Here is a 24,216-nt window from a genome sequence, read left to right on the forward strand (position 1 = left end):
AGGAAGAAATTCTTCACCATGAGGGTGGTGAGACACTGGAACAGGTTGCCCAGGGAAATGGTGGAAGCCTCATCCCTGGAGATTTTTAAGGCCAGGCTGGATGTGACTCTGAGCAACCTGATCTAGTATGAGGTGTCCATACCCATGACAGTGGGGTTTGAACTGCATGATCCTTGAAGTCCCTTCCAACCCTAACAATTCTATGATCCTACTTCTGTTGCTGAACACTTATGTGGCGTACTTACTACAAGACTTCACATGCACATCTTCAACTGAAATGGCCTAGAAGTAGAAGTAACAGTATCAAAGCTTTGTAATGCCTTAGGACTAACCCTCTGGAATATCTGTCATTTAATACACTGTGGGTTTTATATAGGAAATCAGATATTTGATATACTCTGATTCATATAATCATGAATATTTCCTGTATAATTATATTCTGATAGTGATTTCTCCAAGTAATCTCTTGTCTGGTACAAATAAAATCATTACCTGTATGACAGAAAAATCAGTGTTACCTATTTCTTAGCAATCTATAACCACTATAGATCTGTGCTCATTTTAGCAAACAACTTAAAATGAGGTTGTGATTTATTGCAGAATAATGAAAAATTCCCTGACCCTTTAAATTAGATTACATCTTGGTGAGGTTTTTTTTTTAATGGGCACCCAGAACAATAAAAAGGATATTTACAGTTTCTGAAGATTACCAATTAAGTATTATTGCTAGTCATTGTTACTAGTTATTAGTGATAATTATAACTGCCATGGAAGAGTCTTCTGGAGGTCGTTAGTTTGCATGCTTTGCTCATAGCAGGGTCAACTTCAAAGTTAGATGTGATTGTTCAGGGTCATACCCAGCTGAGATCAGCTTCTGTCTTCAGTGTCTCTGGGCTGCTCAGTAATGTGGTTAATGTTCCTGAAGAATTAATGCTTCTATTAAGTGCTTTAGAAAAAAAAAATCTGGTAGAGAGAATTTTTTTCCCCTTATATCCTTATTCATGTAATGCATTATCACCAAGATTACAGGTTTTGTGATAAAGGCTTTTTTCTTATCTTAGAAATTTGAAGGGGTTTTTTGTTCTTTTTTTGAGGTTGTTTTGTTTGTTTGGTTTTGGGGTTTGTGTGTTTAAATCTAAATTGAATTTATATCTAAAAAGGTATGTGAAAAGTCAAAGAATGTTGACAGTCAGTCTCACAAATCTATTGGAGCAGGCACTGGGAAGATTCATTTAGCAGTTATTCTTTCACAGCAACTTGTAAAAATATTTCTAGTCCTCAGTGATTATCACTAAGGGTTTTATTTATAGAGAAGTTGATGAGATAACCCAAGACATTCCAGAACAGTTCTATGAGTGGACAATATTCTCTAATTAAAGTTATTATTTGCCAGAATAGTTAATGAATTTTTTTGGAGGTATTCTACAAGATATGTTGTGTAAATCTACTCTAATATATTCTTTGACAATTCTTCTGGGCAAAAAAAAAAAGCCACGAAACATTTTTAAAGGTATGTTTTAGTGTTATTATTGAAAATAATAAGCTACTGTAGGCACCTCTAAGAGTAGAGGTATGTGTGCTATATGTTTGAGCAGAAAATCAAGATAGGACATTCTGAATTTACATTGGAAATTTCTGCATTTCTAGTTAATGTTGTTCCAAAGACAATTATATGCAGAAAATGACTCTTTGATGAAAAAAATCTTCCTTTCATGAAGAAAGGAGAAAGTGATTGCATTATACTTATTAGTTGTATGATCATTGCCTTTTTTATTGTCCTGATCTGTTGTTTATATAAAAAGTATTGGAATTACCTATGATATTAAACAAAGAAAATCTGTCTCAAGTATTCACTGGAACACTATGGGCTGCGTTGTGGTGTCAGACTAGGGATATGTTTCAGCCTGATTCCAGACAGACAGCTGCACATGAGAAAAACCTGCCATGATACTGGCAGAAATTAAACTGCACTTTGTCGGTTTCTCACTCTGAGTGCTGAGCTAGCACTAAAATTAAAAGGGTATTCCCACTGAGAGGGATGCTCCTCCCTCAGGGGTGAAGAGTGCAGAGGATGGAGCATATGTAGGCTGGGCATCTCTTTGACAGACAGTGTATTTTCATCTCCTAAACTGTTTCTGCTGACCCAGTCCATAAACAAGGCATTTGCTGAAAATTACTATCACTAAATCAGTGAGACTTAAATAATGCTCACTCTAATGGCAGACAGGGAACACTTGTGTTGACAAATCTTGTTACTTATTTAATTCATAATAATAAGGAACCCTAGTGAGAGACTCTGATTAACATGTCTTTTAACTTTCCTACAACTTCTGTTTAAAACACACACACACACAAAAAGCATTGTAAAAATTGTCAGTGTAAGCTTAATGATTCCATTAGAAGTCCAGGTTTCTAGTGACAGAAATCTGGCCTTGCCACTGCCTGTTTTAAGCTATAAGTAGTCGAGAGTAAATAGCTGTTCTAAAACATAGGTGACTGTAGAGCACAGTAGAGTTATGACAGCAGTTTTAGGTGTTAATATCAGGCAAAAAACCCAGGAATAGTTAAAATAATGCCCACTGAAATCAATGGCAGGTCCAGTAACTGCTGGAATAATTGGGTGTGTTAATATCAAATCATATTCCACCACTTCTTGTAAAGAGCATACTGTTATCATTACAGCATTTCTATCTCTTTAGGTCTGTTTGAAGTCATCAAAACCTATCTCACAAAAAAATTTGCTTTTCAGCACTTTCAAAACACTGCCAAATCTAACTTATCAACAGAGCAGAAATGCTGAAAAGGTTTGTGTTTTTTTTTTTTTTTCTTCAAAATCACCCTTTATTAAATGTGAAAAACCCAAACTATTGAGCCCATGTTAGGCAATCTCTTTTGGAGCAATGTAGGAAGTTTCATACCTGTTCCCTTGAAGAAAGGAGAATTCTGCATAAATGTGAAGATGTGGTTGTTTTATGGCAGCTCCTCAGCCATAACAGCTTTTATAACTGTTGGAAGAATTTAAATGCAATTAGTCCTTAATGTGTCCACTTGTTGTCTTAGAGTAAAAGAAAGTGATCTTTTTAGAGGCTTTAAAAAAAAAAACATAAAAAATAAATCAAATGATCCAGCTCTGGAAACTTTTAGATAAAAAATAATCCACTCATTTGAATAAATGCATTGGCTGATTCTCAAGCTAATGAGGTCTGATGAAGCATTCTTCAATTGTAAATATTTCCACTAAAATATCTGCAAAAGTGCACAATGAACTCAAGTGTTTTTGGAAGGAAATATTATGTACTTTCTTAGGACAAAAAAAGTAAATGGCTCTGTTAATAGTCTGCAGGGGTTGTTTTAGTTTATTTTGCTTGATTCTTCTCTCTCCTACCAAAGATGCTGAAATTGGCTGGTTGAATAGGATTGTTGTACAGTAATTCACCACGGATGAAGAACAGTAAAGCAAGATCTTTGTTTACAAAATCAGAATGCTGATTTGTAAATTTCATTCTTCCCTTACATTCTATGAAATAAACTGATTGTCTGCCTATGGGACAGGAAGAAAGAGGAGAGGGGAAAATACAGAAGTGCATTTCTTTTTCACCCAGGAATTTCTCCCCAAGCTTTAAAGAGGATTAGATTTTAAAATATCTTTGTGGATCATGTCTGCTTTCTAAAGACTTCCTTGAGTAACTGCAGCTAAACTTGCATGTTGCAAGTGCCATGTACTTATTGAAATGTTGATATCTTCTTTTCTATAGTGCCTTATCACTTGATTGTTTATTAATTGTTACAATGAAGATAACTGTGAGCTAAGTGATTTCCTGTACATTACAGCAAATTAAAAACAAATAATAAAAATGGAAAAAGACTATTTGATTGATACACTGTTTTTAACTAACCTAAGATGATGAAGGTAAACTGAGATGAAGAATAAGAATCAAGAGTGAATTGTCAGTGGCCATGTCTACTACAACGGTGAGAATGGCTCTTCTTATCTGTTAAAATTGGTGGATCTGGCAAAAACAAATTGAGGCAAAGGCTCCCTGAAATCCCACCCAACAATCTATCAGTGCTCCCTGGAGCAGTGTTGGTTGTTTCTGTCCCTGCTCTAGAAATCATTCTGCAAAGAGACAGTTTCTGCTCAGCATTTGGGTCGGTGCAGGAGCTTTGCTTACTGAACTTCAAGGGCAAAATCTAGTTACACAAAAGAAAACTGGGTTTGTTATGCATCTTACCAGGTAAATAAACTACTCCAAATGTCTTTTATTTAAAGTGTAAAATTTCTGTCAGACCTACTGTTCAAATGAGTGTGTAGTATTTTATCAGTATTTTCTTTCCGTCCAGTAATGCTGGAAAATACCTCATTGCTAAAGTGAAAAATTCTGAGCGCTTGAACGTATAAATGTACAGCAGGGAAAGCTAATCAATTACTTAAATAAGGTGATTCCCTTAGACTAGGAGCCTGATTATTAGTTAGTAAAAAGTCAGACTTGGCTAGAATTCAATTGAAATGAGAACATTTTGCTAGTATGTCCAAAATAATATATACATATACCCTCTGAAGATGTTATTTTAATATCTTAAGGAGCTAAATGTCTTAGTGGTCTCCCAACACTACAGCTCTCTCTAAACTTGACCTCAAGTAATGATGTACAACCTAATTATGCATGTTGATACCCTACTGACATATGTGGCTGTTGTGTATGTACTCTAGCCAGGCACTTGGTATTGTACTGACTCTGATCCCATGACTGTAAATTTACTGAGAGAACTTCTCAGTCACCACAAGGAGGCAAAGTCAGGTCCAAAATACTTTTGTGTTGTCATAAAAAAAAAAACCCAAACAACTGAAAAAAGAGAAAAATCTGCTAGCACTGCCTTTCACAATCTCTTAAGATATATATTTGCCATATTAAACTTTCATAATAAATATGTAAACCAAACAAAGCTACACTTGTCCTGACACTATCTTAGTTCCAGAAAAATACCTACTGGATCTTTCAAGGTTAAGAAAACAATAAAATAAAAGAATGCCCATTCACTCCTCTTTTTACTTTTGTGTCTTGCATTCATTATTGGTAAAAAAAGAGGAAAAAGAAAAAGAAGTTCTCTTGATCTGAAATTGGCTACGAAAAAAGAACAAAAACATAGAGAACAAAGCAGAAAATACCATCTGAGGATCGTGATTGCATCTTGCACTTGGGTGCATGGTCTGTCTCTAAACTCTGACTCATCTGCCACCAGCAGGCTCTAAGGTGATAATCACCCACACAGAGCTATTTGCACATCATGTCTATCCTATTCTGCATCTAATTATACCCTTTATAACAAACTGCTTAGCATAATTAGTGGAGTTATGCTTTACAGGAAAAAAGATAGAAGCTACAGTTTAGAAAAGTCAACTTTTTGATGGTATACATGTACAGATTAGTAACTTCCAGTATATGGTAACAGTGATGAAGATTTTGATGCATTGCTCTATGTAAAGTTGTACAGTCATTATTTTAGCAAGTAAAATAATGTAGCCTTCAGAATATTTGCATACTGTACATAAGCATTGCTTAAAATTATGAAATGGTTTTGGGACTCATTAATTGCTAACACTTTCACCAGTATCTTTCCAGACATGGCTGAAAAATGCTGAAAGGGCCAACACTGGAATCAAGAATGCTGGAAATGATCAGAGAACCTGACAGACAACAGCAGGTACAAATGACCTTAATGGGAAAGCTCTGAATTTTTTTTTTTTAAATGTTTGTCTTCTAGATGATCAGAAAGGATGTTTACTTAATGACCACTCCTTCTTTATGTTCAGATTTTAATGATGAGCTGATTTAATACAAGATCCTTTCAGGTAAAAAAGGACTAGAGAATGACACATATAAGTGCACACAGGCAAGTATTATTCTTTGCTTGCCTTCACTGCAGTCTTTGAAGTGTCAAGTGAGCATCATTTGCAATGGCATCTTCTTTGTATGCTGGCAGTTTAGTCTTCACATCCCCCCACCCCAACCTTATCTTCCTTATATAGTAAGAAAAGCTCGAATCACTCAAAACCCAGTAGCGCCTCCCGTTAGTGTTTGCTGACAGGCAAAGTAAAATCCAAACTGTATCCCCCAAGAGTAACTCCCTGTCCCCAGTTGGGGAAAAACTCTGCTGATGTGAACAGAAACATTGTATTAGCATAGACAAAAGAAGAAATCATGCCGAATCCATTAAAGCAGTGACAGCTAATTAATCTTGTTTGGCTTTATGTGTTAATTGTACTTGTGTTAAATTCTCTTAGAGACCAGGATAAATTTATGGGTTCTGTCCTTGTTTAATGATAATTCTGCCATTTCTATCTTACAGGAGAGATGTTCAGAACATTGTGCAAGTAGAGCTACTTCCCCCCTGAGGTATTGAAGAAAAAACACATGGGAAAAACAACAACAACAAAAAAACAAGCCAGAGTATCAGTATTGTGCTTATGAAGAGATGCTCATACTTCATCCTTTCCAGGTAGGTAAAGAAATGTATTGAACTCTAGCACGTATTATTACAAGACATTTACAGCAGATTAAAGCACAGACTTGCAGAAACTCTTGTATTCCCTGTGGAATGTTAAACAGAATCTTCTCCATTTGTAACAGATAAACTGTACTGATCACCCCAGTGTAAAATACAAAGAGGTCAACAATGCATCCTTTCAGGTCACCATCGTTTAATAGGTATTTGAGTTTCCCTATTAAGTTTTTAAAGGCCAACATCTGCTGATGCTCAGAAATGGAAGATGTGGTGACGAAGGCTGTATGGAGTGTGAAGTGAGAACACAACCACATAGTCCATGCAACACAGTACTCTAAGAAACTATAGCACAACCAAACTCCAAAGAGCTATTTTCCCGTTTCATCCCATTTCTGTTCTTCAATATTTCTCAGAACAGTGGCATAAACCTCTTTTATTTAGCTGATTTTTTTGGTGTGTTATAAAATACACGTCTAAATACAAGGGTTGGAAAACAGAATAGTGCAGTTGTGAAAATGCCCAAGAAGATACACAGCTGAAAAATCACATTTTTAAGACTGAAGGCTTTTCTTTGTTATTGTCATTGGTGCTGTTTCACTGTTTGAAGTCGCAAAACAGATGCTATGGCATTCAGCTGGTAATGCTGCTCTCATTTGCAAGGCAGCTAGTTTTGATGGCATTTAACTTGCTGTCGAGAGCTTAACAAATCAGTGCCATTCATGAGCTTAAGTACACTGAGCTGATTTATAAATTGACAGACCTAACGCTGCATCATAAGAAGCAAAACAATTTTACCCAAATTATTAGAAGCTTTTCAGCTGGATATCATAGATGGTAAATTGCATTTTACTACTGTGGTATTTTATCATTGTGATAGTCCCACATCACACAAGTTGTCTAAAGACACTGCAAAGCTGAGGCGGTGGGGAATACTCCTCCAGCCAGCTGCAGCAGGATTTCATTTCTACCTCCCTGCTTTATTTGTAGTCAGCTAATGTGCCATGACTGTTGTGCACTTTCTCAGCTATAGTATCATCTAAGACTCACAGCTGATTACTGTGCACTCAGTCCCTTCAAGTGCTTTAATTAATCATCTGTTTCACTGATATAGTAGTACTTTACATAACTGTGTTATGGTTTTGTTAACAGTTTAAGTGTAATATTTCAGTGCTGAAATTGCATGCAGGAAAGCAGGGTTTTGTGAAGGAACACAATGCTGCTTATTCTGTGAAGCAAAGCCCAGTTCAAAGGCTGCTGGAGTTTAGGCAAAGGTTCCAGCACATACACTGCATTTGTTAAGCTACTTCCTCAAATCAAAACTCTCCCATTTCCTCTTCAAACGTACACATGCACACACGCATAAAAACTAATGGTCCTGTACTTTTATGCTATGAGCCAACAGGCTTGCTTGTTTGTTTGTTGCCCCCTACCCCAAAGATGCTCAACAAATATTTTCTACGGCACAGTGTCTTAATTCTCAGTTTAACACTCAGTTTCACAGCACTCAGTTTTCATCTGCTGATCAGAATTGATCAGAAAATCTGTGGCTGAAGGCAGATGTGTTGTCAAGAGCGACATTCTCTCTGACCCTGTAATATGGTTACATATTAATACCACAGAGGAAGGCTGCTGCACAGCCCCTGAACTATAGAGCACATTTTCAGGGAAACATTTTCTACAACAGAAAGGGATGGTGGGAAATTAGATCCAAGAAGCTGAATGACAAAGCAAAACAACACTAGTTTTATTACTTACTACCAATACTGGAAATACTGGGTATACCTGCAGAGAAAGAAAAAAACAAAGCAGAGTTAGCTGTTTGCTGTAGTTGGCTGAGTTATTACATCTAAAATTCTGAAAAGAATTTTCTCCTTATTTTCAGAATATTCTACCAAGACACAGTTAAACCCAAGCAACTGCCAATGTGCACCCAGCCCTTCATAAATGCAGAGGCTTTAGATTTTTCAGTACGAGGCTGTGGGGACCACTAAAATGTCTTGACAGATGGGTATTTCTGGGACATACACCAGCTCTCTGAACTTCATGAGTTTGTTCAGCACAGTTTTGCATTTCGGCTAACCAGCCATTAGGTTTAATGCTCTAGATAAAAATATCACTCATGCATGTATTATGCAGAACTAGGAGAATAATTTAACCAGGGGATAGATGCATCACTAACTGCTTTGGCCAGCTTCTTAAATAAGTTGATGCCTTCTGTTGCATTAACTGTATGTAACTATTTTTCCCTCTTTCACCTGACAGTTATCTAAATTAAGCTATGGGGAAAAAAATACAATTGAGCCTAACAATCTAATGCATTAAATTGGTCATATTGACTAAGCCTCTCATTGATTCCCCCCTCCCTCCCCCTTGCTTTCATTTAAATTCCTAAGCTGAATTAATGCAAGGAAATCATTCCAGAGGCAGGTGAGATTTACCACAATAGATGAGGCTGCTGAGGAGTAAAACTCCTCTGCTGGATTAGTAGTGTGAGACCTCATGTTGTAGGATATGCAGTACCAATACGCAGTTTGCTGTCAGGTCTGCCCTGAAAGGTGTGTAGCATGAAAATATGGATGTGAAATATTTCCTGAAATGCCATCTTCTTTAGATTAAATAGCATTGCTAATGGCACTATTACTGTTCTCTTGGGTTAAAGGCCCAAACTGCAGATCAGTATTTAAATGTTGGATATTTGCATCCTTCTAGTTAAATACAGTTTGCCTTTTGTAAGTTTTATTGACTTTTGATGGCATGCATTTTACTGCAGAAATCTCTTTCTCCATTAAACATCTGTTATACTTCTTTCAACATCTATCTTCAAGTTCTGTCTTACTCAGAGATAGCATTGACCTCATTCTGCAATTAAGCAAACTGGAGCAAAGGAATGTCATGGGGATAAAAGGTATTCACTGTAAGCAAGGTTGTAGAGCCAAGTGGGGAACATTTCTAACTCCTGCCATGACGAAGACAATTCTGAAGTAACTGCATCTGCAGAATGGCAAACCATAAACAGTCTTTCACCACATCAGCTTTGGGGCAGAACTGCAGCTCTCTGGTTTCATGCCCTGTGGAACCTGTGATCTGGCAGAGCACTGGGCACTGCAATGGAGACAGCACCTGCTGCTAACCAAGCCCCACACCCAGGTGTTGTTACTTCTCCTGAGATTAACATGCATTTCCCAGAATTTTAAAATCATGAGGTACTAAAAGCTAAATAAAAAGATTGTCATAGCAGAACAATGCTGTTTTAGTCCTAAAAGTAAAAAAAATAAAAGTGTGGTGTTTTTTTTCCCTAAGGATAACATAAGAGAACTTTCATCCATTTGTCTAAAATGTCAAAAAGGCAATCAATTAAAAAAAAATAACTTTCCATTTAAAAAATAACTTTCCCTGAAGTTTCAGTAGCAGCTTGTTTACATTTTTGTAAGTCAGTATAGCTGTTTTAAATTAGCAGGATGCATAAAATACAGATGCTGTGTTCTCACACTCACACTTGCACTGCAAAATGGTATTAGTGCTTCCTCTGGGTATACTCCCTCCCCTCAAGCCTCTCTCTCTCCTATCTCTCCTACACACACATACAAATATCCTTTCCTTTACTCTCCTGAATAGATTGTGGCAAAGGGAGAGGTTTTCTTGCAAGTCTGCTCTCCTCATTTTACTGTATTTCAAAATTTTCAATGAATTGATAGTGATAAATGCTTCCTGGGCTAAGAATAATGAAAACAAGACACCTGCTAGCCTGAAGGGCTCTGTATTAACCTTTCAAAGTTGTCTTCAGGTTCTGTTTGAATAACTTTTGCTATTTCCATACAGAGTTTCTGGGTTGCTGTGATTGTCTGTACCTAGTTTGATTTTTGTAGTACCAGGTGTGCCTGTGTGTGGTGCTTGGCCTTGATAGCGCACTGCTTTATGCCCTTTCTGCTAAAGAGAGTGACAATGGCACTTCTAAGTTTGTCTGGAAAAGAGCTGGTTTCTATAAGGCTATGAAGCAGGATCTATTAACACTCTGTGAAAACTGCACATATGATGGTAAAATTATTCTTAGTATGAGTGGTTTTGTGAGATTTGGAGTTACATATTGAGGGTAGCTCCTGAATTCAGCAGAGCTGTATTTGGTGCAGATCCTTAGGTAACAAGGCACAGGAGGTGTGATTCTGCCCTGTCCCCTTCTGTGAATGTGGAGGCTTACGGGCTTGACCACAACGCTCCTTCTGTGCCACCAGTGCCAGGGACAAAACAGGCTGTGGGGAGTTGTCCCACCACTGCCGGCCCTTTGGATGTAAACTGGGATGTTACGTGACATGGATTGTCTCCAGCCACTCTTCTATTGAAATCTGTGAGTACTTTGCAGTAATGAAATCAGGTTGGAGAGTACTCTGCAGCAATGAGCAAGTTGGAGAGAGATGAAGAATCAGGCCCATCACTGCCCTCGATGCACAATTTTATTCATCTAGACATAAAGAGTAAATAAAACCAAGTGATTGCCTTAGGTGTATTAAGTTGTTCAACCAAAGGAATGTTCAATCAAAATTATCCTCCAGTTGAAATTGCTGGGATGGCTCTCGATGGTAATAGTTTTATAGTGAGGAAACACCAAGTAAAGTGAAGTTTAGAGGTAGCTACTGCCCTTGAGACTGCAAACACTGCAGAAGAAAGATTCTAATACTATTTATTATCTTTTACTTGACTTGAGTGCAGTGGTTTGGTAGATTTGCTGTTCATTGTAAGTGCATCTAAATATACATGCATTACTTGAGAGAAAAAAAAATCTGGTGTTTTCCCTTTATACTATCTTCTGCATCTGCCCTGTAATTTTCTTGTTTCCCCTTATTTCCAGAAATGGGTTGTTTTAGCTATTAGCTACCATGGAGCTGACTACTGTGAATGAATCAAAAAAGCAAATCAGATGCTGACAAAGAAAGCAAGTTTCTGATTTCTTGTGTAGTTTGTGTCAGTGTGAAATCCACAACACAAATGAAGAGCATCAGGCTTTCAGTGAGAAGGGCCATACTGCTGCTTCCACTCTCAGAGCAGGTCATAGCCTGCAGTCCCTCTTACCACCTCCATCCTCAATGCCAGTGTGTGCTTCCTGCCAGCTGTACACTTAATGCAGCCAGGCTGCACCTCTTCCTGGTAGGGATTACATGTGGGATGAACAAATTACTCTGTCAACTCAGTCTTGGCTACCATCTTTCCCATGGGCTTCTCTGCCTCGTCTCCATCACAGGTTGAACATGCACCTGCCCTATGACAGGCAGGCAGGCAGGGACAGACTCCTGCTGCTATTGAAGCACTACACCCAGCTTGCTCACATTCAGGGAAAAAGTGTCATCAAGAGCTCAGGTGATGTAAATACAGCCCAGAGACTCTCCACTGTGGAGGCATGGTAGAAGATGATAGTAAATAACGCAGTTCAAGTTTGGAATCATACTAATTGCTGATCAAAGCTTAAGAGTTAAAATGTGTGGTAAAAAGTGCAAAGCTGTGTGAGTGCTTTTCTGATAAAAGAGACATTTTAACTCTTAAGCTGGAACAATATACAGAGCTTTCCACAACAGCCAGAGCAGGACCATTAATCCACATCTGATCTTTTGCTAAAATATCTGTGCTACAGCCTGACAGCACTCCCTGCAGTGAGTCCTTTTCCCTTTGCACTCCTCCACTGAGGCATGATTGCAGTATCAGACACTCAGCATCAATTTCAGAGGCTCTGAATTCTCCAGTAATTTAAAGCCCTGAGAAGCCAGAGGAACCTAGCATCTTGCAATCCCTCAAAGCGAGTGATCGTTATGATCACAGGAGTAAACTTTTCCTGTATTGCCAAACCTGTGTTCAGCCAAAGGACCATACCTCTTAGGAAACTCCTGCTACTGTTATTTTTACAGCTGCTTGCTCTGTAAAGATTTTTTTAATATATATATATATACATATATATATATTTTTTTTAATGCCAGAAGAAAAGCATTGCTTGGATGAAGTTTGTTATCTTCCACCTCTGCTTTCCCAAGCAGCATCACACAAATAAATGAGACAGAAAATATTTAGCTACTGGTTTATTGGGTAACACCTTTTAAATTTAGGCTTCTTCTCATGATGTTTTAGTGACTCCAAACCAGTGTTGAAATCTTTCTGTCTAGGAAACTCCCAGTGAGATCAAAGGATTTTTCTTTTTTCCCAAGTAATTGTAATTTAATGGTAGATATGAGAAACTTCAAAAAGCCCAAACCCCAGAATATATTTAGAACTTTAAATATCTTCAGGCACTTTTGCTTCCCATACTGCTGCTTAAGGACTAGAACCCTCTTTCATTGCTCCACTTCATGCATATGGCAAAAAATGGAGTGGTTTGAAACCAGTGAGGGATGAAGCAACTCATTTCCCAGCAACAGATGCCACTGTAACCAGCAGAAATGATGAACTCAGCAGGGTCACACAAGGGCAGTAGAGAGCTGAAGGGTAATTTTTCAAGCCCCATTTAAAAAAGGTACAGCACATGTGTAGTGGTTTGAAAAACTAAACCCATAACAACATGTTATTTGCAGTGCATTATTAGGTGTGTACTCGTAAAGTTTTGCCGGCCATTATCCTGACTGCCTAATTGGAGGCAAGTTGGTTTATCATTTGGAGATTTCCCTGACACTTCTGTGTTCCTGAATGCTCTTGATATACTACAGTTCTTTTCCCCCTCCCTCAGGTTTCCCAGCCTGACACAGTTTTTGTGCGGCATCTTCTTCTGGTTTAACATCATCTGTGAGCCAAAAATAATATGTAATATAAAACAGGGACAATAAGAAGCTTTGCTCTTTTCTAACTTAAGATTGTATCCAGATCCTTTTTTCTCTATGAAAGATGTTATCAAAATTATCCAGAAGCAAGATTTTGTACCTTAAACATGCATATCCCATTCCTTCAAATCAAGATCATGTGGGCTTACCTCCACTACCTCTATCATGATATAGGCACTGGAAAGCTCCTTTCAGTTTTTTGGGAGAGTGGGGCCCTTAGAAAATGAGACACTGTCTGCTTTATGAGTTTGCTTTGACAGGAGAGCAGGAAGTGTGATCCTTCCAGTTACAGGGTCCAATGCTACTTGGATTCTTGAATAGAAAGTCTGCCATCACATGACCTCTTGGCCAACTTCAGTTACCCCAGCCTTCAGGATGGCTTTGTGTCAGCAAATATTCATGGGGAAAACTCCAAAAACAGATGATTGCAATACGTGAAGAGCCATAGTGTTTGCCTGAAACCGTTTCTGTGACAGCTGTACTGCAGTGATGCCACATGAATCTTTTCCCACCCTGGGAGGACTAAGGCTGTGCTGCTGAGATGGAGACTGTACTATTAGAGGGTGACCCACTGCAGGAGACAGTGTGATTGAGACTACCTGCTTAACTGTTGACTGAAAAGAACCAGCAATGTTCCCTGTGTCCTGGTCAATCCTCTGTTTAATGTTGAACTATGAATTAAGAAAGTCATGTAACAGCTGGGAAGTGTGTTTCATTGAGCATCAAGAACTTCTGGTAGAGGTTGTTGGTTGTGGAGGAGTTCACAAAAAATGAGCAGACTTTGATGGATGGCAGCCTAGCACAGTCTTAGACAGCTCTGTCTGATGGAGCAAAGAACATAAGTGCCAAAGATGATCTAAACAACAGGAGGAAGAAAAGGGCTAGTGCTGTCAGACACATACGACTGCTGAGGAGAAAAGCTATCGTGTAATACCAAGTGCAGAGAAATTCAATAAGTTCACTTTGAGTGTCAAAACATATTGCAGAACAAACTATCCATAGAACGTGGCAGCGCAAGGCAAGAAATGTAATCACAAAATAGTCAATAAGATAGAGTGAAAATATAAAATAAATGCTATGCGGGAGACAAATGTGGAAATATCATTAGTGCCAGTAAACAACAGAGTACTCAGTGTCTTTCACAAGCAAAGCATGGAAAAAACCTTTTTGTCTTCTCCTGAGAAACTCCTGTTGACTTAAAATGAGAAGGATACAGAAAGCAGCTTTACATCAAGGTTTAACCTTTGACAAGTATAATCTAGAATTGTTTTGTAGTTCATGAAAGGTAGCTTGAAGAGGTATTAATAAAATCTCATTGGCCACCAAAAAAAAAAAAAAACCAAAACTCAAAAAAATAAAAAAAAAAGAAAAAAAGAGAACAGTAAACTGCAGAACAACAGAAATGCTGGATGGGAAAGATTTGGAAAGATATTAGGTTTCATGTTGAATCTGAGCAAATTTCCTAAATTCAGAGAATCTCAAGAAAAAGAATCTTTTTATTTTGTGGAAAAGAATATAATCTGAGTGTTTAATTTCTACAGCTATTTGTGCTGTTATCTCAGTTAAGCTTACCTATATTAAAAAAACCCTTCAAATCCATTTTAAATTTAAAATATTTGGATGGAAAAGATAAATTCTGAAAACCAGAGGAAGAAAGAGTATCTAAGGGACACTGTATTACTGGGTTATACAAAGTGTCCTCAGGGAATTAATTTAATATATCAAGAGAAGTTTAGGGTCAAACTAGATTAAGTTAATTCTATCACCATGTTCCACCAACTGTTTAGAGAGTTCACACCTGTAACGCTAGGGCTGCATTTCTGACCACAAGATGGAGATGGTGACACAAATGCAACAGGGTAAGTGAAATCAGATTGGCTGTACGGAGAGTTTACACAATAAAGCAAGAGTTCAAAATGCTCCAACACATGGCATTAAATCAGGAAGCAGCAAAAGAAATGAACTGCTTACATACCATAAATGATTGCTGCTTGTAGCAAGTCGGAAAACCCACAAGAGAAGCTGATTTAGCTCTGAGTAGTACATAGGACCCAATTCAAGAAGCAGTTATCAAAGAACTGCTTCTGGAATGAAAGTCAACATACTCATGTAGAAAGAAAAGGATAAAATAAAATCTACTGCAGTAATGTTTAACTTTCAGAGAGTGAGCAGATCAAAATGAGGAAGTTTGTTAAAAGAAACATGAAAAAAGCAGATGAAAAGATTCAATGCAAGCAGCATGGAGGCAAGTGACAGAGAAAATGTATGAGCTTCAGAATAATCACATACAACCCATCATTAAAAGAAGTAATTGTTGAAATAAACTATCTTATAAACAAAGCAAACAAACAAATGGCCCCAAAACCCAACCCAAATTGTCAGAATGAAAAACACCTTTGAAAAATACCCTTCAGAAGTATAAGTGATTTCAGTTCAGAAAGGTGGGGCAAAAAAGTATAGACTCTTGTCCAGTTAAATATAAACCACAATGTTTGGAAAATCAGCTCCCTACACACACAGAAGTTATCCCTTTGTTGTTTGTTAAAATAACCACACTAGAAGCAGGAGCCCTCCCAGACAGGGACTGGGGATATAGGAAATCAAGGTCTGAAGGTACTGCATACTAAGTGAATTCTTTTCATTGATGTTCACAGCAAAGAAGGTTAGAGAGATTCTCACAGTTTGAGAAAGTTTCTCAATGTCTATCATCATCTGAAGGTGTTTTAAGAAGTGATAAATAATATCAAACAATAGAAATTGCCATAAGGTGATGGTCTTCCGAAAACCGTTTTAAAGTAACTCAAATATGACATTTTTGAACTAACTGCTGTAACATATAACCTGTCACCAATGTCAGCCTTCATGCCAGAAGAAATATTGCAACTGTGGCACAGTCCTTAAAAAAAGGACTGTGGCTGATGCCTCTAATAACAAAATATAATGCAGACACTTTTTATGTCATTGGGAAAGATCCATCCTCATGTCTAGAATATCGTGTGTGGTTTTAGCCTCACCCAACCAGAAAAGGGCAAGCAAGCACAAATGCCCAGAACTGTGGCATAATTTTACATATAAGATTAGATTATGGTTCTTTAACGTAGAAAATAGGTTGGAGGAGTGGACATGTCAAGCCTAAATAATCACAAATGATATAACAGATGTAAATAGGGATGCATTATACTATTTTCTATCTAAGGAGGTACAGGCTTAATCACAGGAATACAATTGAAGGAAACAAAAAGAAATTGCTTTCACTCATTGTGTCACTGAAATGTGAAACATATTGCTGTAAGATGTGTCTGAGATCAAGCTTTTGACAACTGGGTCTCTCTCTCTCCACACAGCAGCTAGCAACCACTGTGAATATGATGGAGGGTCTAGCTCAGAAAGCCAGTTTATTGCTGGCAATTGGGAAGACAAAGAAGAAATCTTTCACACTTCTCCCTGTTTGCCATAAATTCCTGGTGGAGATCACAGCTCAGGTCAGGATTTGAGGGTAAGTGTAGTATTCGTCACCTCAAACAAGGTTTTGTTTTCATCATGCTATCATAATAATATTAGTAACAATAAAGACCAGAAAAGATTGCCTGTTCTTTGCAAATTTTGATTTTTGCTGGAACTATCTGATGAAATTAAATAACGTTGGAAAGTTGTTTTAACAAGCTTCAGGCATCCTTTCATTGGGTGCTAATTCCACTGTTCTGTCTGGTGTGTGCTCAGCTCATTGGAAATGATGTAACTGGCATCACAAGCTGCATTTAGAACGATCACCATCTTCGTGTTCGGATTGTATCTTGTCACTAATTTTGATGATTTCTGGGCTAGCAACTGCATTTTATATATATATATATATATATAATAAAAAAAATTATGTATGTGCATAAATGCTTTAGGAAGAAATTCTTCACCATGAGGGTGGTGAGACACTGGCACAGGTTGCCCAGGGAGGTGGTGGAAGCCTCTTCCCTGGAGGTTTTTGCAGCCAGGCTGGATGTGGCTCTGAACAACCTGACCTATGTGAGGTGTCCCTGCCCATGGCAGCAGGGGTGGAACTACATGATCCTTGAGGTCCCTTCCAACTGCAACAATTCCTTGATTCTATGATAGGGGTGTGCGTGTGTATGACAATGCATAAAATATATAAATAAACCAAACTTGGTAACTCTCACTATTTCTTTAGAACATAGCTTTAAAGTATTAATTCTTTGAGCCACACTCACTTTTTATAACATGCGAAAAAAGTGAATACTCTTGCAAAGTGTTTTGTTTTTTTTCTTTCCCCTTGCTTTTTTGGAAGTTAATTTTTTTTCTGCTTAGTAAAAAGTTTTATCATAATTTAATGCCCCCACACTTCATGGTTTGTTACTTGTCTATTACTCTTACATTTAACTTGATAAGGTCCTACTTCCTATGATATTAATTTCTGAGTTTTGATTCTTCACAGCTGCTGCTTTGAAGTCTCAGATAACATTCTGAACATTGCACATTGCTCCTGGTTTTAAACTTTTCATTCAGCTGCAGTGCCTTGCTCTGTTTCTCCCAAATAACTTTTCAGTAAATTGTCATATTCTAAAATGAATGTTTTGCTTTTAATCAGGGCAAAACTGTGGATTCTCTTTTTAAAAGATGCTCATACGTTCTGTCAAAACGTTTGTTGATCTATCCTCATCTTCTTCTATCCTTTCTTCAAAGGAATTTAAGTCTATTACTCAGTTCAGGAGGATTCTGAATCATTTTGTATTTCATATAAGCATGAAAGGAAGAACTGATGCTCATACTTGTTTTCGTGCCCTCTCTTTCAGCATCATGCTCTTTCCAACGCAATCTTGTCCAGGACCAGGAAATGCAGCTGTAAATAATTTCTGGGTAATATGAAAATGTGTTGCAATAGCGAATGGCTATTTGCTGGAAACAAGCAGCTAAAAAAATGAGGTTTGACCTCGCTTTCCCCCTTCAACACTTACAGTGCTGAACTAAGGTCAACACCAGGTAATAATTTCCTTTACCAACCTCTAGACTTTTTGTTATTAATTCAAAAAGGGTTTTTTTGGGAGAGTTTTTATCTTTCTTAAATTAAGAAAAAACAGGCAAGTATCTCATCTCACATGTTGAGCTGAGGTTGTTTTCAATCCCAGTACAATAAGGATGTATGAATGGAGAGCCAAGGGTGCCATGGCTCAAGCAGCACTGCAAATATTTCCACTGGTTTCCTCTTTGTGTGCTTTTTATGTGAAGGGTCCTAATTTTTTCATTCCTTAACCCTTTCTGTGTAGTGTCAAGAGACTTGTCTAAGGATAAAAACATGCAGTTCTCATGCAAGTTATTTACAACCATATGAGAGCACAGATGATGTGTTCTTACAATTAACACTTGTCCAATTGTGCACAGAATGACAGAAACATTAAGTTTGGAAAAGACCTTCAGGATCACCAAGTCCAACCCAGAACCCTACTCTACAAGGTTCACCCCTAAACCGTATCCCCAAACACCACATCTAGTCTATCTTTTAAACACATCCAGGGTTGGTGACTCCACCACCTGCCTGGGCAGCACGTTCCAATGCCTGACCACTCTTTTTGTGGAAAAATGTTTCCTAAAGTCCAGTCTAAACCTACCCAATTGCAGCTTGAGGATGTTCCCTCTTGTTCTCTCACTAATCACCTGTGAGAAGAGACCAGCACCAGCCTCTCCACAACGTCCTTTTAGGTAGCTGTAGACAGCAATGAGGTCTTCCTTCAGCCTCCTCTTTTTCAAACTAAACAGCCCCAGCTCCTTCAGTCGCTCTTCATAAAGAAATGACAAACTTTTGCTAGTATTAATCTTCCTTTAGTCATGATATGGGGCAAAATTCTAAGAACAAAATATCATTATTAGACAGAACTACTTACAGATATTAGCAGTGCCCTTAGGTATAGGCAGATAAGAACCAGGGCTCCACGGTCTGCCCTGGTAATTTTTCTTGCATTTTCCACAGTCTGGGCCAGTTGTGTTATGCTCACATTCACAAAGTAGTCTTTTGTTTTCTTCTTTACAGCCAGTAGCATGAAGATTGCACTTACACCTGTTTTTAAAAGGTAAGAATAAAAAGAACTGTGTGTTATTATTTAGAGGTGAGTTTAAGTTCAGATAAAGTCTTAGTAAAGCATGTCATGTGGCAACCACTCTATTTCTGTGTGTTGTGCCTGTATTACTGTTTCAGTGTGCTTTACAAGGCATTAGTCAAACAGCGCACTGTAATATCTTCAGCTCACAGAAGGCTAAAAGCAGTAATGCCACCAGACTCCAGGATGCCCAACCTTTTCTTGCTTACCCAGCTCCACTGAGATCAACTAAATTATTCATAATTTTCACTACAGTCAGTTCAAGAATCTCACAAAAATTCCAGAGTTATTCACTACTCCCAGGAACAAAACAAGTCCTCTGCTTATGTCCTTAGAGAATCTGGCCCAAATTAAGATCCAAATTAGGCCCTGTGAGTCTGAGAAAAGACGCTTCAATTACATGTCCTCTGCAGTGCCACACTTCAGTAGAAGGGAAGCTCTCTGTAATGGTGTTTTGCCATTCTTGTTCAGAAGTACTCTCTTGCTCAGAAGGGAAAACTTTTTTTTGCCTGCTTTGATGTAATTGTAGTTAAGTGAGGGGCAGGGGGGATATTTTGGTATGCACATTTAGTTTTACTTAGGAAAGAATATCTAACTGAACCTTGCAACAAAATCACTAGATAAATCAGATTCTGCATCTGCCCTTACAAGAGTTGTATTTTCCTTAAATTTCCCTTTCTCTGAAACTAGGACACTTACAGAATGGGAAGCTAGTTTCATAAACACCTCTATAGATGTCAAAACTAACTAAAATCTGTTTCTGTTTGGGGGCAGGAGAGAATCAGTTTTTAACAACCATATCTGTTTGTTTACCTAATGATTGTGCATCTAGTGATTTAAAGAGTTCTCATGTGGGCATTTGACACCTGTTCCATACAGTGACCAATAATTAGAGCAAAACAACACATGGAATGGCCGAGTGCAAATTAACAGCTGTCAAGCTGACTTCTATTTGGAAGGAATATGACCTGAAGCAACTGGCCACATACATATATATCCCCAGGGTAAAACAAGCTTGCAGTTGTCTTAACTGACTGCTGGAAAAAATCCACAAGGATCTGTAATACAGTAGATGGTGACACATTCTCCTCAGTGCTAGAAATGTGGCAGATGAAACTGGTTATTTGAGCAATGCTCATTCTAAAGAAAAACAAGTTCAGTCTTTTTGAAATTGAAATTACTGAAATGCCTTGAATATGCTAGACAAAAGAAAGTGTGATTAATTTTTATGCCATTTTCAAAATATTCATGCTTAAAGACTGTATCCATTTTAAAGTACAATTTCCAAGGCCTAGCCACTGAAAAATGAAAAACGCCTGTCTGGGTGTCAGTGGATAAGAGATGCCTAATGTAGAGACTGAAGATTTTGGTAAACGGCACTGCTATTAATAAAAGTAACAGGTGGTTTTATTGTCTGTTGGACTATGGAAATGGAAGACTCCCAAACAGGAGAGAGACACAATAATGACAGGACCAAGAAATAGAGAGAGTTAGAGGAGAAAGAAGCAGGAGAGGCTGTGTAGTTGCTAGAATAGATGAGAGAAAGGAACCAATTAGAGTTCTTTCATGGGAAGCTTTCTCTTTTACTGGAAGGACTCATCAGTGTCACAGGCAGCGAACTGCTTTAGGCAGGAAGGAAAAAAGGCACCTGATTCTGAGGAAAAGCTGTAGTTCTTAGGGCTCTGAAAAGGTATTGCAGACTGGTTGGAGAACTGGAGTGGGGGAAAATAAATGTAGGTACATCTAGTAATTGGTGTAAATGTGAACAGCTATTTCAATATGTACCTGAAAACAAAGAACAGTTGTGCCAGAAAACCTTGTGCCAAGTCTGTTCATACTTCTTAGATGCTGTTGTTGTCATATTGTCCTGAAGAGATAGACTGACCCTTCCTCAATTTTGCTTACAAGCTTAAAAGTCTTGGGCAGACACTGGCCTTCTCCATCTCCCTCTGCTTGTATGCAGTCCTATCCCATGCCTCTTCTTCCTATGCATATACATCTGTGTATGAGTGTGAACAGCATGGAATAGCTCTGCTGCCTGTTCTGCTGCTCCTCACCCAGAGCTGTGGCATCATGCCACAGTAGCTGGTCTGTAATCCACGTGGCAGGGCCCATGCAGTACAGCAATAGGAAGGGATTCTTCAGAAGGCAGCTTTGGCAATTTTAGACACCAAGCTACAACAGACAAAGAAAAACTACGTATTTTGGAGGTCTGTTTGTACCAAATATGGGAAGTTTTTGACAAAACCAGCAAAACATATTTTCTTGTAGGAGTATTTGGAGACCTTCTGTCAATCATTAAAACCCTAATAACTGAATTTTAGAACAATCCGCCCTCAGAACAAACACACACAAACCAGACAATATAGGGACATCCTTGCCACTTAGCTTCCTAAATGGAGCAATTGCTAAATATCTCTTTCTGCCATGAGCTGGTAGAATAATCACAGCTTATTTGGATGTTTTATATGTATTTTTGAAAGCCTTCACAGCTGAATCCTCCAGAATGTTGCATCCCACCTTAAAAGAAAATTCCAAGTGATATAAATTTTAAGACAATGGACAGCAAACTCTCTACTTCCTCCAATAAAAAGACCCCAGTAACCAACTATACCCCCACCCAAAGCAGCACCCCACAATAAGATCCACCACAGCAATAACGAGAGCGGCGTAGCCTTCTACGAGTATGATTTAAAGCAAATGAAACAAAGGACCAAATTTGATCCCTGAAAAAGATAAAGGGCTGATCTTACATTTTTGTGGGCAGAGCACAGATAGTCAAACCCTAACCGTAACAACTGAGCTATAAAAGAGCTGACAATGCTGAATAATCCTAAAACCCCTCAGAATGATTCAAAGTTAACTGTACACAATGTCCAAGGAGAAGAAAGAAAGGAACAAATGTGATCACTGTGGTTTTCTAAAGATCAAAGAACAAGGTAAAAGAAATATATTTATGTTAAAAATGCCACATGTAGAGTTAATGAGAGCTGGTTTAAGTGGGCACAAAAAGAAATGTTAAAACAAACCTGAACCACAAAAAAGGTCAGACAATGTGTGGCAAAAAATATTACCTTTGCCTTCTTAGTGCATAGGCAATATAAAAGTTAAGTTTATTTTATTTATGATCATTAGTGTTATACAAGTATGAAAAAATCTGTAGATTAATTAAATCTGAAGATATTAAACTGGAGTTCTTGTTGATGTCAGTAATTATACATAGGGAGTAAAAAGCAGCAGCATAAGCAGATAAAAGACATCCAAAGGACTGGAATACAGAGATTCTGATTCTCCTGTCACTTACACCATTTTTTTGCTGAAGCCACTTCACAGATCTCAGAGATTAATCACAATTTCCACAGCAAATCTAGGAGGTAGCTGAATACTGACTGAGTGTAAAATGCAGACAGTGATAAAACTGCAAGAGAACTGTGGAAAACAAACTGAATGTAAGTTGGAATGTATTGTGTCTGGGGAAAACCAAGCAAGTTTTGTGCTGTATGTGGAGAGCCATTTTTACTGAAACAGAGAAATTACATTTTGTGTACTTCTGATTTTTCAGGAAAGCTGCACTAGGAATTGTGCAATCTGTCCCAAGGACGTCATCAGCGTGTTATGTATGGACAAGCTCAGAGACTTTTCCAAAGAAGAGAAATGCCTCTTGTTGTTGAGGGACAGATTTCTCTGGATGAATGAAAGAGGTAAATGAGTGTAGCATGGCTGAGAGACAGCTAGAGAACAATAAAAGGCTCTATTTGTGGGATAAGCAGTAAGGAGAAATGAAATATTTAAGGTTACAGAAAGAAGCACCACTGATCTCATGGCTGACTTGGGCTCCTACCAGATCACTGTCAGGATATGGACATCAGCTTTCTATGGAAGACTAACCAAGTTCAGAGTCCTTCATCTGTCTTGTCTCTTTTAAGGAATATTACCCTTCCTTTTGTGCTCCAGAGGTAAGGAAACATATTGTTACCTTACAAATGACAAATTATTCCTAAAAATCCTAGCTTCCATTTTTAATTTCTTTAAACACTTGTTTTGAAAGGCTGTTCCTAGCTGCTACTGCTTCACATCTGAGACAGCAACATAACACTTAATTAGACTTACATACACAGAACATTAACCACAAATTTTCTTACAGCCTTTGTAGATGTTTCCATTAGAAGAATGTGGTCACTTTGGTCACATGTATAAGAATGAAGAAATTCTGAACACCTAAAAAACTGCTTCCATGTCTTGTGTCCTGAGATCCAGACGACAGCATCTCATGCCTCTACAGTTTCTTGAAACCCAGAGGAAAAACTGAAAGTGCTTTACAAGATATTACGTACACATGCCTGAAATGCAGTTACTGGGTAGCAGTGGGTAAGTAGCAGCTGCTTGGCACATCAGGTGGGCTTGCATGTGTATGGAGAAGGGATGACTGAGGGAGCTGTAATAAGCAAAGCAGGTTTGAGAATACAGGTTAAGTTATGGGAAATATAAGAAGATGTCTGCTGCAGCCTTTGCAACTGGATTGGCAAACAGCCTAAAGGCAAAATCCCATGTGAGGATAAAGCAAACGTTAAGGGCAAAGTGCAGTTCTGAAATACAGTTTATGCTCACCACAAACGGCAGTGCTGAGGTCTAATGCTTTGTACTTCTTTACAAAGAAAGTCTGAAGCCAATGATAAATATTAACAAGTCCACAAGCAATTAGGCTGCGTACAGGGAGACGCAGCCTTTGGAACAGCTTTCCACCTGATGGAACAGTTGTCTACCTGTTAGATCTGGTGACAGTATTTCCAGACTTATTTTTGCTGTTGATTGTTGTGGAA

The 24,216-nt window shown here is 38.1% G+C and overlaps 1 protein-coding gene across 1 annotated transcript in view; it reads right to left on the minus strand.

Moving 5' to 3' along the window:
* The window catches only part of NTNG1 (netrin G1), a 153,667-nt gene that overhangs the window by 42,361 nt on the left and 87,090 nt on the right, over positions 1 to 24,216 (minus strand). Inside the window, exons 3-4 of the mRNA XM_054384320.1 lie at positions 19,184 to 19,356; positions 8,260 to 8,286 (exon numbers count right to left, since the gene is read on the minus strand). Coding sequence (XP_054240295.1) covers positions 8,260 to 8,286; positions 19,184 to 19,356 — 200 coding nt within the window. The remainder of the gene's footprint in view (positions 1 to 8,259; positions 8,287 to 19,183; positions 19,357 to 24,216) is intronic.

The sequence above is a fragment of the Indicator indicator genome, chromosome 10, assembly GCF_027791375.1.
Source record: "Indicator indicator isolate 239-I01 chromosome 10, UM_Iind_1.1, whole genome shotgun sequence".
Classification (NCBI taxonomy): domain Eukaryota; kingdom Metazoa; phylum Chordata; class Aves; order Piciformes; family Indicatoridae; genus Indicator; species Indicator indicator.